The sequence below is a fragment of the Falco rusticolus genome, chromosome Z (genome assembly GCF_015220075.1).
Source record: "Falco rusticolus isolate bFalRus1 chromosome Z, bFalRus1.pri, whole genome shotgun sequence".
NCBI classification, from domain to species: Eukaryota; Metazoa; Chordata; class Aves; order Falconiformes; family Falconidae; genus Falco; species Falco rusticolus.
In genome coordinates, this window is record NC_051210.1 from 60,376,545 (window position 1) to 60,392,193 (window position 15,649).

At 39.2% G+C, this 15,649-nt stretch overlaps 1 protein-coding gene across 2 annotated transcripts in view; it reads right to left on the bottom strand.

Annotated features, from left to right (window-relative positions):
- The window catches only part of PIK3R1 (phosphoinositide-3-kinase regulatory subunit 1), a 61,122-nt gene that overhangs the window by 24,046 nt on the left and 21,427 nt on the right, over nucleotides 1-15,649 (bottom strand). For both annotated transcript variants that reach the window (XR_005101829.1, XM_037372871.1), the window contains exons 3-4: nucleotides 3,572-3,664; nucleotides 1,784-1,858 (exon numbers count right to left, since the gene is read on the bottom strand). Coding sequence is in view for 1 of the 2 variants with exons in the window: in XM_037372871.1 (XP_037228768.1) it covers nucleotides 1,784-1,858; nucleotides 3,572-3,664 (168 nt within the window). In the remaining variant the exon portion in view is untranslated. The remainder of the gene's footprint in view (nucleotides 1-1,783; nucleotides 1,859-3,571; nucleotides 3,665-15,649) is intronic.

Consider the following 15,649-nt stretch of genomic DNA (forward strand, 5'->3'; position numbering starts at 1 on the left):
ATGAGCAATTATGTGTCAGAGAATCCAATCCCAAATTCATGAGAAATAGTTTTCATTAGTTTTGTTGCTCACAGGATGTTTTCTATTTCATAACCCAAGTTAAATCCTCGTTCTTTCAGTGTTGACCCATACTCTGAAGTATATTCCAAATTATTATAATGGATACATGAGCAAGAATAAACTTGTGGTACTCTGCAACTGTTTGGGTGTAATGTCATAAACAGACCTGAACTCTTTCATCAGCCAAGCTGGCCAGATGGAAGTCAGCTTTGATTTTAGAGCTAGATAGCACTGAGCTGAAGCTAACAGGCAGTTACCCAGTTCATATGGAATAACACATAAGCAGAACAGCACACTAATGCAGTTCAGCACACTAATACAGTTCATGATTTTGAGACCAAAGCAGAGTGCTAACTCAGAGAGTAGGCAGAGGAGGTGAGATCTGTCTGTATCCATGTATCTGGACACCCACTGTACCAGCTCTGTACTGGAAGATTGTGATCCTATCTTAAAGAGAACTCAGAAAGATACATTTTTACTAAAGGGTAAAGTCTTGTTTTCTCAAACCTAGTTACATTTTAAGTAAGAATACATGTAGACTACAAGTTCTTGATCTCAGGAGGCAGATGAACCTTTCATAAAAGTACACCTCAGTGCAGAGATTTAAAAAGGGATACATTCATATTGGTGCCACAGAAAATCTATATTTATCTGGACTGAAAAATATAATTACAATAGTAAAAATACAGCTTAGGCTGCTAGCACCACATGCATTTTTCCTCTCCCTGCTTGCACTCATATACTACTTCACTCCCACCACAATCACAAGAGGACAGGATGCTCTTTTGATTTGAAGGAACAGACAACTCATTGCATCATCTCCTATTCATTCTGTTAGTATTTGCAATTACTAAAAATGAAGAGAGCTAATTCACAGTTTTGAGTTTGCTTCCTTTGCCCCTTTGGCAACATGGCGTGTAACCAGTTTCATTTTCTAGCCATTTTCTAGCACATTTTTGTGCTCCCTCATGCAAGTGCAAGCTCACACCCACTTTGCACTGCAGCTTACAAAGGCCTGGGCAAGCACTCCTTCTACAATAGCTCCTGATCTCTCATACTGCAACTGGGTGTTGACATGCCAGTATATTCTGGCCTGAAATAGAAATCAAGAGTACCAAAAAGAGCAGGAAATTTATTTCAGGAAACTTGAACAGGTATGTGGTATTAGTGGTGTAGCTGCATTTTACTATCTGAAACCTGAGAACCCTGCCTACTGCAGCAACATTAATTCAATTCTCTCTTTCCCTTTCAGCATCATCTCTGTAGCAAGTAGGTAATGTGCAGCTATTGCCTCCCCACCTACAGGACTGAAAAAACGCACACAGATGTATGCAAACAAATGGCCATTTGTAGTGTATCTCTATCTTGCTTTTTAAAATTATTTTATTATTTTATATATATATATATAAATTATTTTATTATAGAACACCTTGTTTTATTCTGTACAACTAGACTGACAGTCCTTGAATAAGCAAGTGACCAAGAAATTATCAAAATAATTATTCCTGGAAAAACCCATGCAGTGCAGCCATGAAAAAAAGGCAACCTCTAAAAGTAAAAAATACCTTTCATATTAAATGTAAAGTTAGAAAACTTTTTTACTTATGTTTGTCTTTTTAATACTGTATTATTCAGAACCAGCACATATATACAAGCTGAATAGGGAAGCACAGAAAAGAGAAGCAGTCTGACTACAAAGTTTGTCTAAGAGAACTGTACTTGCCACTTTCAAGGATTTGTCTTAATTCTGATGAGCTGCTTGAGCCTTGTGTTCCATACAACGTCGAGCACTCCAGACCTTCAAAACAAAATCGAAGGGATACATCAATTTTCCAGTGACTGCTGCCATGACACAACATACTTGCTGTTTTCTTCAAGTAAGTACTTACAGTATAAATTTGCAACATTCTCCCACCACTATCCACCCACCAAACCATGGAATGTGATTGTTTTTTAAGGCTGTAAGAAATCTCTCTGTACATGCCAGCTGCTGTGTCTGCAGAAAGAGCTGGCCAAGGAAGATCAGAGATGCCAGCAATCCCACGTATTTTGTTCAGCTCTCCATGGGCTGGCTTCAGAAGGCCAGGACCAGGAAACAGATTCACATACCCCAGTGAAGAAAACAGTTTGCAACAGCAACATGGCAGCCAGATCTTCCTTTACACCCTATATGGCAGTTAGAAAGACCAGGTCTTTCAGGTGAGTAATAAGTGAGTGGTCTGAGTCAGGTCACCCCACAGTAATGGGACAGGTACATGACAAAAGTTCTGACACATCCTAATTAGCTTTAAGGATTTAACTGAGACTTCTAAGTTAAAACTGTGCCTAACCTTTGGCACCCTATGCAGTCAACAGGGACAGAGTCCCTTCTACAGGACAGGTAGCCCTTAGACCACCTTTGACCATCCACAAAGCCCGCAACCTCACAGTATACGTAAGATGAGTGTCACATCATTAGTGTGAGAGAAAATGTCTGTGTATGTCACATGTCTGATGATCCTCCTGAATAAAAGACACCAACAGAGTGTTTTCAAGTGAAAGATACTGTTTACAACTTCCCTATCTCAGTGAAAAGAGAAAAGACACAGGGAAAGAGACCATGCCCAGGGATGCAGAGCACTGACAATTTAGGAGTATCAGTGGTGTTTCCTGGAAGCAGTAGTTGCTTATGCAAACTATTGCTAAATACTGGCCATTCTCATTGATATAAGCAAGCTCCTACTCATTCAGGAAAGGCTTGAGCTCTCTTAGTGTCAGAGCTGTATGTGAGCACCTCTGTCCCCAAGGACAACAACCTGAGTACGATCAGAACACCACTTTTCCTCTCACTCCCTGGCTGTAAGGCCACTGAATGAGCAGGACCTGCTGAGCTGCTCCATACTTCACCAGGACTAGGAAAGTGACATCAGAGGAAGAGCCAGGAGGAAAGACATTGGGCAGAAGAGGCAAGACATAGCAGAGGAAAGGGGAAAGCCTCAAAAAGATGAAGAGATTTCAACATGGGAAAGCAGGAGAGCAAAAAATCATAAAAATAACACTGGCTGGCTCAGCATACAGCAGCAGTAAAGAAGTGGCTCCTGAAGCATAAAACCAGGTTTTTTTAACTTTTCCATATTTAATTATATTTTTTTCTTTTCCTTCCACACTTTGGGGCAAAACATTACGTTTGCCTGTGTATCCAATTCAGTATTATAATGACGTTTCCATAACCAACCTTCTATTGGTTAGAAAAAATAAAGCAACACCAAACCCTTCTACCTTACCTTTAATAATACTTGTGTTACTTATTAAATGTCATTTGAGGTAAGCTTTGGTTTTGCTCCTACAGTCCAAGTTGCCTCTACTAAGCAGAAATGAATGCAACAAACCTTAAATGAGATTGTTTCATATCTGTTAAGTAATGTGATGCATTAGCAGCTCTAAAAAGAGGAGATGCCAGGTCTGGATCTGATTCTGCAGTCTTGGCTCATGCAAGTAACAGAAAACCTTCATAGATCATTCTTCAGCCTACCTTTCTTTTCAATGGCCTCCATTATCTTTATAAGAATTGGTGGAGCAACATCAGGAGGTGCGAACTGCTCTGTAAGATCTGGAAGCGAAAAAGCTGTAAAGAAAAAGAGGAAAAATAAACCAAGCTACAGATAAATGCAATTTCTGTTTATGAAAACTATGACACATAATGCAACCAGTTACTTTTTAAGTACAGAACAATCATCCCATTTGTCAGGCCTAAATGAGAGCACTCCACACGTAATCAGAAAACTGAATAAAAATGATAACTGCAGTTTTATAGTGTTTTCTTTTAGGGACCTCAGTCTGTCCTAGAATCATCCTCCATATTGCCTAGGAAAAGAAAACACAATAAAAGTTTGCAGTCCACGGATGGGCAGAAACACAATGTAAAGAAGAAAAGAAAAAATCTATTGGTCTGAAACATTTACATCCAGTGTGTGCCAGATGAGGGAGCTAAACACATCACCATCGGGGAGCTGCTGATCCCCTGAGTAAAACAGACTTACAGAGGGCTGAAATAGCGGTAGAAACAAGTATTTCACACTCATGCAAAAGTTCAGTAACTTCTGTTTGCTTTCAATTTTCAAGCATAATACCATTAACAGTACAGTCTTCTTGAATAAGAATTTTCTTTTCTACAATGACTGATTAAGAATAAATAATAGTATAATCAGAAAGGGACATTTTGCAGATTCAAACAAACCTGTATACGAATTTTATACAAAGTCACTTTTCACGCAATCCTGTTGCTTCACAGAGAGAACATACTGTATAGAGGAATGTTCTGGCTCTGTGATGTGAGGGATTATCTATCTCTAAACACACAATTTTTGCCAAAAAATAATTCAAAAGTTTTAGAGCGGTCCTATTTAACGCTTGGAAGGCAAGAATGTTTACGTAAAGATATTATTAAACTACTGCAAGAAACATCTGGCACAGTTTGATAGATTATGATTGATAAACAAAGCTTAATGACTGAAGCAAAAGTTGCCAGTTGACTAAGTAATGGTGATCTCTGCCTGATTAAACTCATCAAACAGAGAGAAACTGTTAAACACACATGCACTTATGTACCTGCATGCATATGTATACATACATGCATGCACATGCACATACTGTATTTTTAGAAGACTGAAACTGAACAAATTATGAAGATTACTAAGTAGAAGAAGAAAAAGAAAAAAAAAACCCACAAGATTAAAATATGAATAAAGTTTTTAATGAAAACTTTGAGATAGCCAAAAAGTAAAATACACCAGAACTGAGAAACAGAAAGCAGACAATTTTGGCTGAGAATTCATCCTATTTTGGAAGCAACAATTACATAATCTTCTAAAAATGCCAACAATTTAGAAGTGGCAACACAGCAAGGAAGGTACATAAGTCTGGAAATGCAGAACACTGAGGAGAGAAATGAAACACAATAAATAACAATTACTTATGAACTAGTAATGGAAGTGGAGCACACTAGGACATCGAGACATGTCCTTCGCAAAAAGAAGCAAATGATGCTACGATAATGATGGGATACTTTCTAATCCATTCATAACTGAGGACATTAGAAAATCACCTCTCAGTCGTAACAGTTTAACTTAAGAAGCTCAGAAAATGAGTGTTCAGAAGTTCCAAAAGAACTAAGCAGATCTCTGGTCTGCTGATGTTACTTTTTAATGACTTGTAGAAAATCAGAGCAATTCCTGGGGATCAAAGGCATTCTAATGCCTGATCCACACTTTGAAAGGACAAGTAAGGTGACTATATGCTAGTGACATTATCAATCCTGGGCAAAATAAAGGAAAACCTGGCAACTAGACTCGTATGATAAAGCAATAAATGATAGCACTGTAACTAAGGATTGTCTGCATAGCTTTTTAGAGGATAGGTTCTGTTAAAAACCACACCACTTCCTTCCTTGGGGCACATTAGTTAGCTGAAAAATGTAAATCAGATAGCTAACTTAGTATAACACTGTGATTAAAAGCTAAATTCAAAGAAAGCTGGTGTTACATGGCTATAGGTGACAGCAGATCTCTGAGTGTAGTTATTAATGCAGAACAAGCTACTCAGGGAAGGAATGGACTTTTTGTCTCTTTAAATCACTTTCAGGTTCCATCTGGAACACCTCTTCTAGCTTAACATCTGAGGCATGCTGAAATACAGAGCATTTGGTTTGTAATACTCAGATCAAATAGTTCCTTTCAACTCCAAACTATGTATCTCTTTTACCATGAGGGCAAATCTAATGAAAGAACAAATGAAAGATCTGATCAGAGTCAGATCAAAGGATATGCTATGAAAATAAGACTATGACACACTCATAGACTCACAGAATGCTAAGGGCATAAAATGCATCCCTTACATAGTAGCACAGGAAGAACAGATTTTAAGAACAGAGTTTACTTAGTTTTACTTATGAAAACTTTCTGCTCCCTTAGGTGGCCAGTTACATTAAGGACCTCTCTCCCTCTTGTGTAACAGCAATGGAATTGTATCATCTCTGAGCAAAGATGCTCATCTCATCATTCTAGCTGGACACAGCATGCAGTAACAATGAACAATTTAAACTGAAACTGAGGAAAGAAAGGAGAGGTGAAGGAGAAATAGACAGAGGATGGATGTCAAACCTGACAGACATTTGAAACATTTCAGGTGACAGATCAGCAGTTCAAGGACAGTCCATTCAAGCTACTGTGCAGCAGAGAGAACTATGCTTTCTTGGATTAACAAAACTGTGCCTTGAAATGATGGCGAGAGATATACTCCAAATACCTACAAACAAGGTGTATTTAGAAAAATAACTAAACTTCCCACTAGATTTAGATTTTCTGCATGAGAGATAAGTGTCCAAGCAAAGGAAAAAGGAGAACCCAATGTCAGGTGAAGATTTCAGTTCACGGGCAAAAGCCCTTGCAGGGTGAAGAAAGACACTGCAGAAACCAGTTTGTCTCTCTGGAACATAAGAAATGGCGTGGATGTAGACTTTTACCTAGAGTGCCTCTTCCTGCAACCTACCTGATGCTCCAGGCTTCTCATTCACACTTTAAGCAGGATCTTAGTTTATAGTTTAGGTTAGTATCATATTCTGTCACTGGATCTCTTTGTTGTACTGTATTCCTGGATCGATAATATTCTTAGTGAAAATGAAAGGCTTTTGGAAGCTACGCATTTACCTTCATATTTATGCAAAATCTATAACATGTCTACTGGACATATGTATGTAAAGCAAATGTAACGCTGGTTAAAAGGAAAGATGTTCAACACTCCTCTGCTACCCTAAAATACGCAATTGGAAAAATATTAGAATTTTAGGAAATCAGATAATTTCTGATGTCTCTTTCTCCTTATATCCCATTCCTTTTCTCCAAGACCTGAAATTTCTATCTACTAAAGACACTGCTGAACTTTTAGATATGAAGACGATACATAAAACAGTTCTGTATTTGACTGAAAACTCAAGATACTCACCTCTTTTAATACTATGCACACACTGGTGTGTATAAGCTCTACAGTTAAAAGACACAAACATATATACACACAATGGCAGGTACAAAACCTGCAGTTACCTTCACAGCCATGAAGAAGAATACATCTAAGACACACACAGTTACAGTGCTCAGCAACATTAAAAAAAACATTCACTTCATCAGCATGTAGGAGATGGTATCAACAAATTAAAATCACTTAGCCTCCCACCTGTTCTAGGATTTCCTGCTCATTGCACCACCTCCAATATAATTGATGAATAGCGTCATACTTTAAACTTTCCAACTTTTGCACAAAATAGAAAATTATGTTAATTTAGAGGCAAAAGGCCTCATGAAACACACATCTGTCAGGAAAAAGAAAAGACAATGGTACTTACAGAACTGAAGCTAGTTTATGATACTTATACAGAAGACAGCCGATTTGGGAACTGTGCTCTTCAGTTTCAAAATGCTGAGAGAAAATGGCAGAGTCTAAACTGAAGAGAACTACAACTAAAGTTGGAAAGAAAGAATTTGACTTCCTGAGCCAGAATACAAGTTAACTTTAAAGAAGTCCTGATTCTAAATTAGGTGATCCAGAAGAAAATTCAGCATGCATATTAAGATCTACAGAGGGAAGGAAAGGAAAACTTCCCAGACAGGTTAGTTTTAGTAAAAGAGAAATGAACAAAAGCTCACATGCAACCTGCATTTAGTACCTGATTTCAGAAGCATCTTCTGCTTTGAAGCATGCTCTAGCACAGCACGAAAGTTTGGAGAACCAAATACACTCTTAGGAATCTGAGCAACTTTGTAGATCCCTTTGCTACAATCCAGTACCAGCTTTTCACTTAAAGGAATCATTTTCCCCCCAAATTCCTCTTTATTTTTTATTTTTTAAGTTCCACCTTCTCCAAAATATTAAGGTTCTGAAGAGTTCTGAAAAGCTGCCATATAGTTTTCACGTCTTCTTTCTAGTCACAAGTCTGGTAGTGGATCTCTAGATAGTAAGGAAGCTTCTGATGACACATGATAAAGGCTGGATTTTCCACTAGCTCTATTTTTACCTTGCCACAGTGAGAACCAATGAGATGAACCACAAGCCGGCATTCGCTTTAATCTGCAAACTCTTCCCTATCCCTGATACAGACAGGCCTAAACAGCTCTAAGGCAATGGCAACGTGTGGGAGATGAGAGCATACCTTATGTTCAAGGGTTGCCAACACAGCCTCGAAGTGCAAGATGAAACCAGCACACAGCTGCACCTTTTGGAAGGGTTCTCAGTAAAAAGAGATACTTTAGAGTTAGTACCTGGCAACGACAAGTGGAAATTTAAAGCTGGAATTTGGCTTCAGACACTTCTGAGCCAAATCTTTCATTACTGCCTGAAGAAGAATGAAATGAGTATTAAAAAAAAATGAATACAACTTAAAATGAAGCAATACACACCATGGAAAGTTTAAATATCTGATTATTTTACAAGAACTAGATACTAACGTTTTTTGAATGTAGCTTTGAGTCAAGATTACTCCATGTATGTTCTGTTTTCAGAAAGGCATTCATATTGCATTTGATGACAAAACAGTACTACATAAAAGTCTTAATATTTGAGAGCTCAGGTCTTAAGATGATCATAACTGTCTTACGTGCATGCAGATATACTCTTTAGGCATGCAACTGCATCCACTAACACAGTGAACTATGCATTCATAGTTTTACACGTCTGAAAGTCATACAGTATGTCCAAATGTGAATGGTTTGACCAGCGCTGAAATTAACTGTAATAAACACCAGAACAGAAGAAGAAATTAAAGATAAGGGTCATTGTCAAGCAACTTGTGATAATGTCTCCAACAAGACCGGCCAGCAAACTATAAAGAAATGATGGCTGATTGAGCACCTAAAATACTTTTGCCAGTGGCACCACCAAGTGGGATAATGCATGACAAGTTGTGGACAACCAAGGTTTTTCCACAAAGTTCAACACCCATGCTTGCTATTGAAAATTCTGGGAAATGTGGGAGCTTGCTTTGTTAATTGAAATGCTGTTATTTTAGCAGTTATATAGTATACTATGTATGGGAAATGGAATTCAAAAAACCTTCCCCTATTACCACCCATCTTCCTTGAAACAGAAACTGAATTTCAGTAAGGATTCATAATGGCTGAATTTAATCACTTGTCAGTATACAATGTCAAATTCAAGTGAAGACACAATTGTGCAGTCTGGCATTCCTGTGCAGCCTTTTTTAAGGCAGTGGCATGAACTGAGGCAGCCCTGCGTACCCCTGTGTGCTGACCAATAGTGACGACCAGACCAGAGAGAGACATCAGCACTTCAGGAGGCTGCACGGAGAACACACCGAAAGCCATGCATATGGAAACATGAGTTCAGATCCTGTCGAACTGGAAAGCACCATGAGGTGCCTCTGCATGGGTGACAGCATGGCCCGATGCATCTCATGGCCCTGCAGTGGCAGCTGGTCCAGATGCAGAGTCTCAGCTGCTGCTGCCCCCTCAGCACCTGCTTTCATCTGCTGGGGAAGAAAGGCCACACGAGCCTCACAACCCGTCAGAGCGAAACAACTCTTACTGACACAAAACTCCTAACTTTCAGTGAGAGGGAATTTCATGGACCATTATATGTTTCTTTATAGCCATAAGAAGTGGCAAGTTCCTGCAGAAACTTTCAGCAGAACAGTATGAAGATTAAAGAAATCCCAAACCTTATGGAGAAAGTTTCCACAGGTATCTGTGCTTGGGGTTCAAAGCCAGACCAAGAGAGAAGATAAGGAGTATGGTATTACAAATACATACCAGAGAAAAATTCACTCAGATTTGAGAACTGAAACCTTGCCCTGGCATTTGTAATTTCAGACAGCCTAACATCATTTACCAAAAGGACAGGCAAGCAGTGTTCAGAACTACCCAGCCGCTATTAGTGAAAGGTTTTTACTGCACAAGAATGAAAGACAAGAAGGTGAGAGCAAAGACAAAGAAGCTGATGTCCCTCTATGTCTCAGATAAATGAAGGACTGCAATAGATAGTAAATTCAGCTGCAACTATTGGGAAAGAAAATACCTCTCCTTAGACCCTACTGACCTGAGATCATTCAGTTTGGCTACAGTTAAATTCTTCTAGAAGCTGAAAGCATCACTGAAAATGGCAGGAGAAAGAGCTGTTCAGGGCTCAACCACCTTCTCCAGTACTGGTTTCATTAGGAAGATTTTTAAAAGACAACACTATTCATGGAAAAATATGAAAGAGATTTAAGCTTCAGTGAATTTGACACGTCATTACAAGTGGCTTAATAAGTCTGTCTACTATTACTTGTCTTTTATTTTTATGAGATGTCGTCAATCAGGCAGACTGTGGACTTGGAATACCACAGAAGCCTTGGCAGCCAAGGGAGACTAAATCCGGAAGAAATGCAGAGAGGTAAAGATTATCCCAGCACTAGAAAAAGGAATGGTCTGCCCCACCAACACTATCAGCCCCGGGGCTCACAAGAAGCCCATTTTTATGGAAGCAGAAAAATGTCTGCAAGTCAAGATTTATAGCGATATGAATGACCCCAGAGCTATGAGAAGGAATAGGAAAAGATGCCTGCTGGTGACCTTACATGACTGGAGTAGAACTGGGAAGCTGGATGGAAATACCACCAATTCTAAAATCCTTCAGTACCATGCAGCCAGCACAGCCTACTTCTTCCATCGATCAGCAGGTGTTGGATATGAACTAGAGGACAAAGTGACAACTTCATTTAGATTTGTCTGTTAATGTGCATTGAAGATTTTAGCCACAGAAGGAAATACAGATCTGTACCGAAAAAAATGTTTTGCTACATCAGCTGTCACTCCTCTTTTTCCTTTGTCTTCAATGGAGAAACACCTGAATAAAGCAGAACACCCTTCCTAGGGCATCTCAAAGAATACATTTACCCTTCACGGATAAACAGTACTCTGCTAATACACCTCTGCACTTCAAATAGCTTTTTAAAGCTTCCATATTTCTGCTGTGATCCCACATCAGTAACAGAGAGTGACAAGAACTTTTCCAAGGGACTTATTCCAAAGGATGACCATCGCAGAAGTTCTCACCAGCATGACCTTCTGAATGGTCAGTCTGAGTGTATTGCCCAAAATGCATCTCCGGAATCCTCTGCATGAGGTAGGTACTGACAACATCATCTATAAGCTTGAAAAAGGGCATTTCAAACTGACTTTTGTAGAAAAATGTACAAAACCTGTTGTAATATCTGTGGCACTTCACAGAATAAAGCCAGGCGGTCATTTTTCCAGGAGGCCAAATACATCTGTATTAAGATTGGGACATTTATAGTCAAGCTCATTAAATCTAAGAGGGTTGGAATACAACCTGAATGTCATTTCATTTTATCCTGGCTACACATAATGTGTCAAAAAGACATAGTTACCTGTATAAATCAATGCTGTAACTGAGACAAGTCAAATACTTTGCCTAGATACTTTCCAGGGTTATCAGCACATATATGCAAGCAATGATCTGACTGATAGAAATAATGTGCATGGTGATTATGCAGGAAGTTTGGGGGGCTTAGAGACCTAATTCCTCTCCTCATCCCCACTTAGAAAGTTGCACCAGCTGCACTCTGCACTCTCAGGGGTAAGGAGAATAAGGGGCAGCTATGGGAACAGTGGGGAAACAAGCTCAGGCAAATAGAGATTAGTGCAAGAAAATCACCTATAAACAACATATGGCAGAACTAGACAGAAGAAGGCTTTGATTTCATATAGAAAGTCATATTTTATAATATACCAATTCTCCTGAAAGAAATCTGGGGTCTCTACCCTTCCCTGACACAAAAATGAACACTTGTCACAGAGCTGCTGCCTTAATCAACAAACAATTCCTCTAAGACAAAAGAAAATGAAAGTGTGGAGAGGAAGAAAAAAAGAGAAGATGTTGTCTGGCTTGAGGGAAGTTTAGCTGCACAAATAAGCAGAAAAATAAAACCACCAGGCAACATAGTGTGGAGTCCTATATTCCTTTATAATAGTTTAGTACTTTTAATAGTAGCTGCTAATCATGTTTCACACTTATTAGTGTTTCGTAAAGCCCTATTTCTATCATCTGTTGAAAGGGAAGTGATACTGCCTGTACTGGGAAGGAATTCTGTACATAATATTCTATCAGATTAAACCTCAGTAACTTCATGAATTATGAGCTGTCAGGCACTTTTCTTATCTGCTACAGAATATACTTCTTAGAAATAGGAGCTATAAATAAGACAACAGATGTTCTTTGTTGGCTTCAACTGAAACACAGATAAATTTTAAAAAGCATCCTGTAGTTAAGATTGTTGTAAAGACAGTATTCTACTTCCCTCTATGTGTGAGCTTTTACATTACTCCTTTTCAAACCAGAACTGAACTTAGGATTTGAAATAGCTGCAACTATTTACAGTTGGTACTAGTATAATTCAAGAAAAAGCAGCCCTGTTCAGAGGAAAAATTGCAAGGCTTATGAAAAAAAAAAACAAAACTCAGTGCAATATTCTGGCATGCAGTACACTGCGTTATAACGCTGTACTTAACACAAACTGTTTTGCAAAAGAACCCCCCCAAAACCCACAGAAGAGATGGGAAAACCACCTGCTTATTCAACTGTTTGCTCAAAGAGCTGTGAGATAAGCTGAAACAGTAAAATAAGAAATAAGCAAGAATGCAGTAAAAGATGCCTTTCTGCTTCTATGTAGAGGAAGGCACTCAACAAGCTGAGGAGCACAGAGAGGGCCCAAGACAGGCACTGCTGGAGCTGAACCCCAAGCAGGCTGGCACCAGGGCTTTGACACTGCCAGTCTCTGGGAGAGGTGCGTCCCACCTCCTTCCTACTGTCTGGAGCACAGGGCATTGCTAGAGGCTTCCCACGCTCTTCTCAGGGGTGGCAGACCGATGCATGATTCCCTCTTTACCTCATTCTCAGGTATCACCCCAAGCCCTGTGTCATGTAGGAAGTACAGTGGATGGTAGTGTTCTCACAGTCCCGAAGAGCATCACTTTAAACGGAAAAGCAGCTTAATGTCTCTAAACAAAACGAGCTAGCACAAAGAAAGTATTTTAATAAGCCAACACCTATTTTTCTGTCTTATTGATGTCTGCAGGGTCCCTGCCAGCAGTTTTCAGTCAGAGATATTAGCAGATGAGAGGTAAAATGTGGTGTGGATACCAAGTTACTGCATCTCCACAAGCAAGGAAATGATGACAGAGGTGACAGTAAGGGAGGGATAGGACAGGGTCAACCAAGAAGCTAGATGTATTGCCTTTTTTGTCAAGGGAGTCTTGTTATACTCCCTCCTCCTCCTTCAGAATTGCTGCTCCAGGGATAGAAAAGAGCTGAGCTATGTAAGAATTTGAGTGATTTCACCCAGTTCTCCTCAGAGATACTGACAATGGAAAACTTACCATTCCAGCTTCCGGCGTACATGATACCAAGAAGGAAAATACGTGTCACTGAATATTCAAATGTAATGTGGATAGTGTAGGTGTGAGAGGACAACAGCATGTTCCACTGGCAGCTGCATCATGTGACCTGCTTAGCAGTTTCCCAGTGCAACCTTCAGAGTTGATTGCCATTAAACATCCAGACTGCAGTAGTAGTACCTAGAAGCCCTTATCAGAATCAGAACAAACTTGTAAGAGTTCTCTACAAACAAAACATCCCTTACTGGTCTTATAATTAACTAAGCCATCTCTTGGAATTGATGCCAGCTGCCTTCCCTCAAACTCTACTTCATCATTCCGCAAGGGTATTAAAGACATGATATTCTATTAAGTTCTGCACTACAGACTTTTTTTAAAAAAGGATCAGTGAAACTCTAGCAAAAGCATAATTTATTTTAAATATGTAAGTTAATAATACATTTACACAGTATTTTACTACAGCAATTCTACAAGGAATCAGCAGCAAAGCTCCTTGTGTCTGATGCCTGCTATAATACACAGACACATAAACAAAACTACATTAAAAGACCAAGAGCACAAGGTCAAGCACCCAAAACTTAGGACCACAAAGAAGTAAGGCTGCATGTGCAATTTCAGTTCTTGTTTTTCTCTTTCCACATAATGACATAGCATTGTTCCCATAAAACTATCCTGCTCATTTCAGCGCACAAAGCCTAGTGCTCTCAAGGGACAGAACCCAGTGAAAAGCTGAAGTATATATTACATGGAGCATTATCCAGACTGTACAAGGACACATCCAGTAGGCTCACATTCTCCTGTTTACCTTCCTCTTCAAACCTATATTTTCTATTATCTCAGCTCAACTTGGCTTCACATACAAGAATACTTTGCTCCTCAGCTTGTTCTCAAGTTGTTCATAGCAAGTGGGGAAGGAAGTATGTATTCTGCTGCTCCTGGAAACCTTTGTCACATGACAGAGAGGCAGCTGCCTATCTGTTAAGGGAAGGAATGCTCAGGTCTATCTCAAGAGGCACTTGAAAATTTTGGTTCTGGCCAGCCAGTGGAGAGTCAAGGTGAGATGATTTCAATGACCTCCATCAGGTAAAACTTCACATATAGAGCAACTTCCCATGCTGGACCCATTTTACCTAAAAAGCAGTGACCTGTACTTTCTTCTGAATAGTTTGGCACTAACCTACAAGATTGATAACCTCACTTCCCTTTCCATATAACCATGGTGATGACTAGTAATAGTGCTCCAGCAGGATCTGCTTTTTGTAACTGAGACAGAGCTGCTGGATGGTTGTTCACTGTGAGATACTGGGGATGCTGGAACTCTCTTCCAGAATGACCTGTCACTCTTGTAGAGGATCCCTGTTCCTTAATGGTGTTTCATTTTTTTCTGGTACCACACAGTTGTTTCTTATGCAAGACCATCACTGGTTTGTGATAATAAGTATGCTTCAGAAGCATATATTAAAACATTCTTCTTTTATTCAATAATCATAATACATAAAAATTCAGGCCAGTATGTTGTTCTGCTCTGAAAGAATACTTTGGTTTGCTACCTTTTTGCTGTAGAGAAACTAATAGGGGAAAAAAAGCCAACAAATCCCCATTAAACTATCCAGAGGCAAGCAATCTAAGGGAAAAGAATAAGCTCTTCACTACTCCAAGAAAAAGATGTGTATTACTGTGCTTTGAGAAACCAAGTTGTTTAGATCTGGAAGATTTACATAAAAGTAATGGCAGAAGCTGCTGACAGATAAAAACCAAAACAGCTCCTTTATCTTTTGGGAATTATGGGAAACATTTGTAAGTACACAGAAAGTTAAAAATACTAAGTGTATAGCCGTCACCCAGAAAAAAAAATGCCAACAGTGGTAACAGCAATCCAGAATCAGGACTTTTTTATACTGGAGACTAATGTATTTCAAATCAGGACTTTTGCCTCCTCTTACCAAAAGGAAAAAAAAAAAGAAGAAATACCTTTGGGCTAGGACTCTAGCTGTAGCAACAGAAATATAGCAATGCTGAAAAACAACATTATAAGAAAGTAAAACTGGGTTAATCCTTACAGCCCTTAAACCATGGGCTGATCCGACATAGATACAGAAACATTACTAGGAAATACCTGAACCAGATCTACAGAGAGTTTATCCCACCAT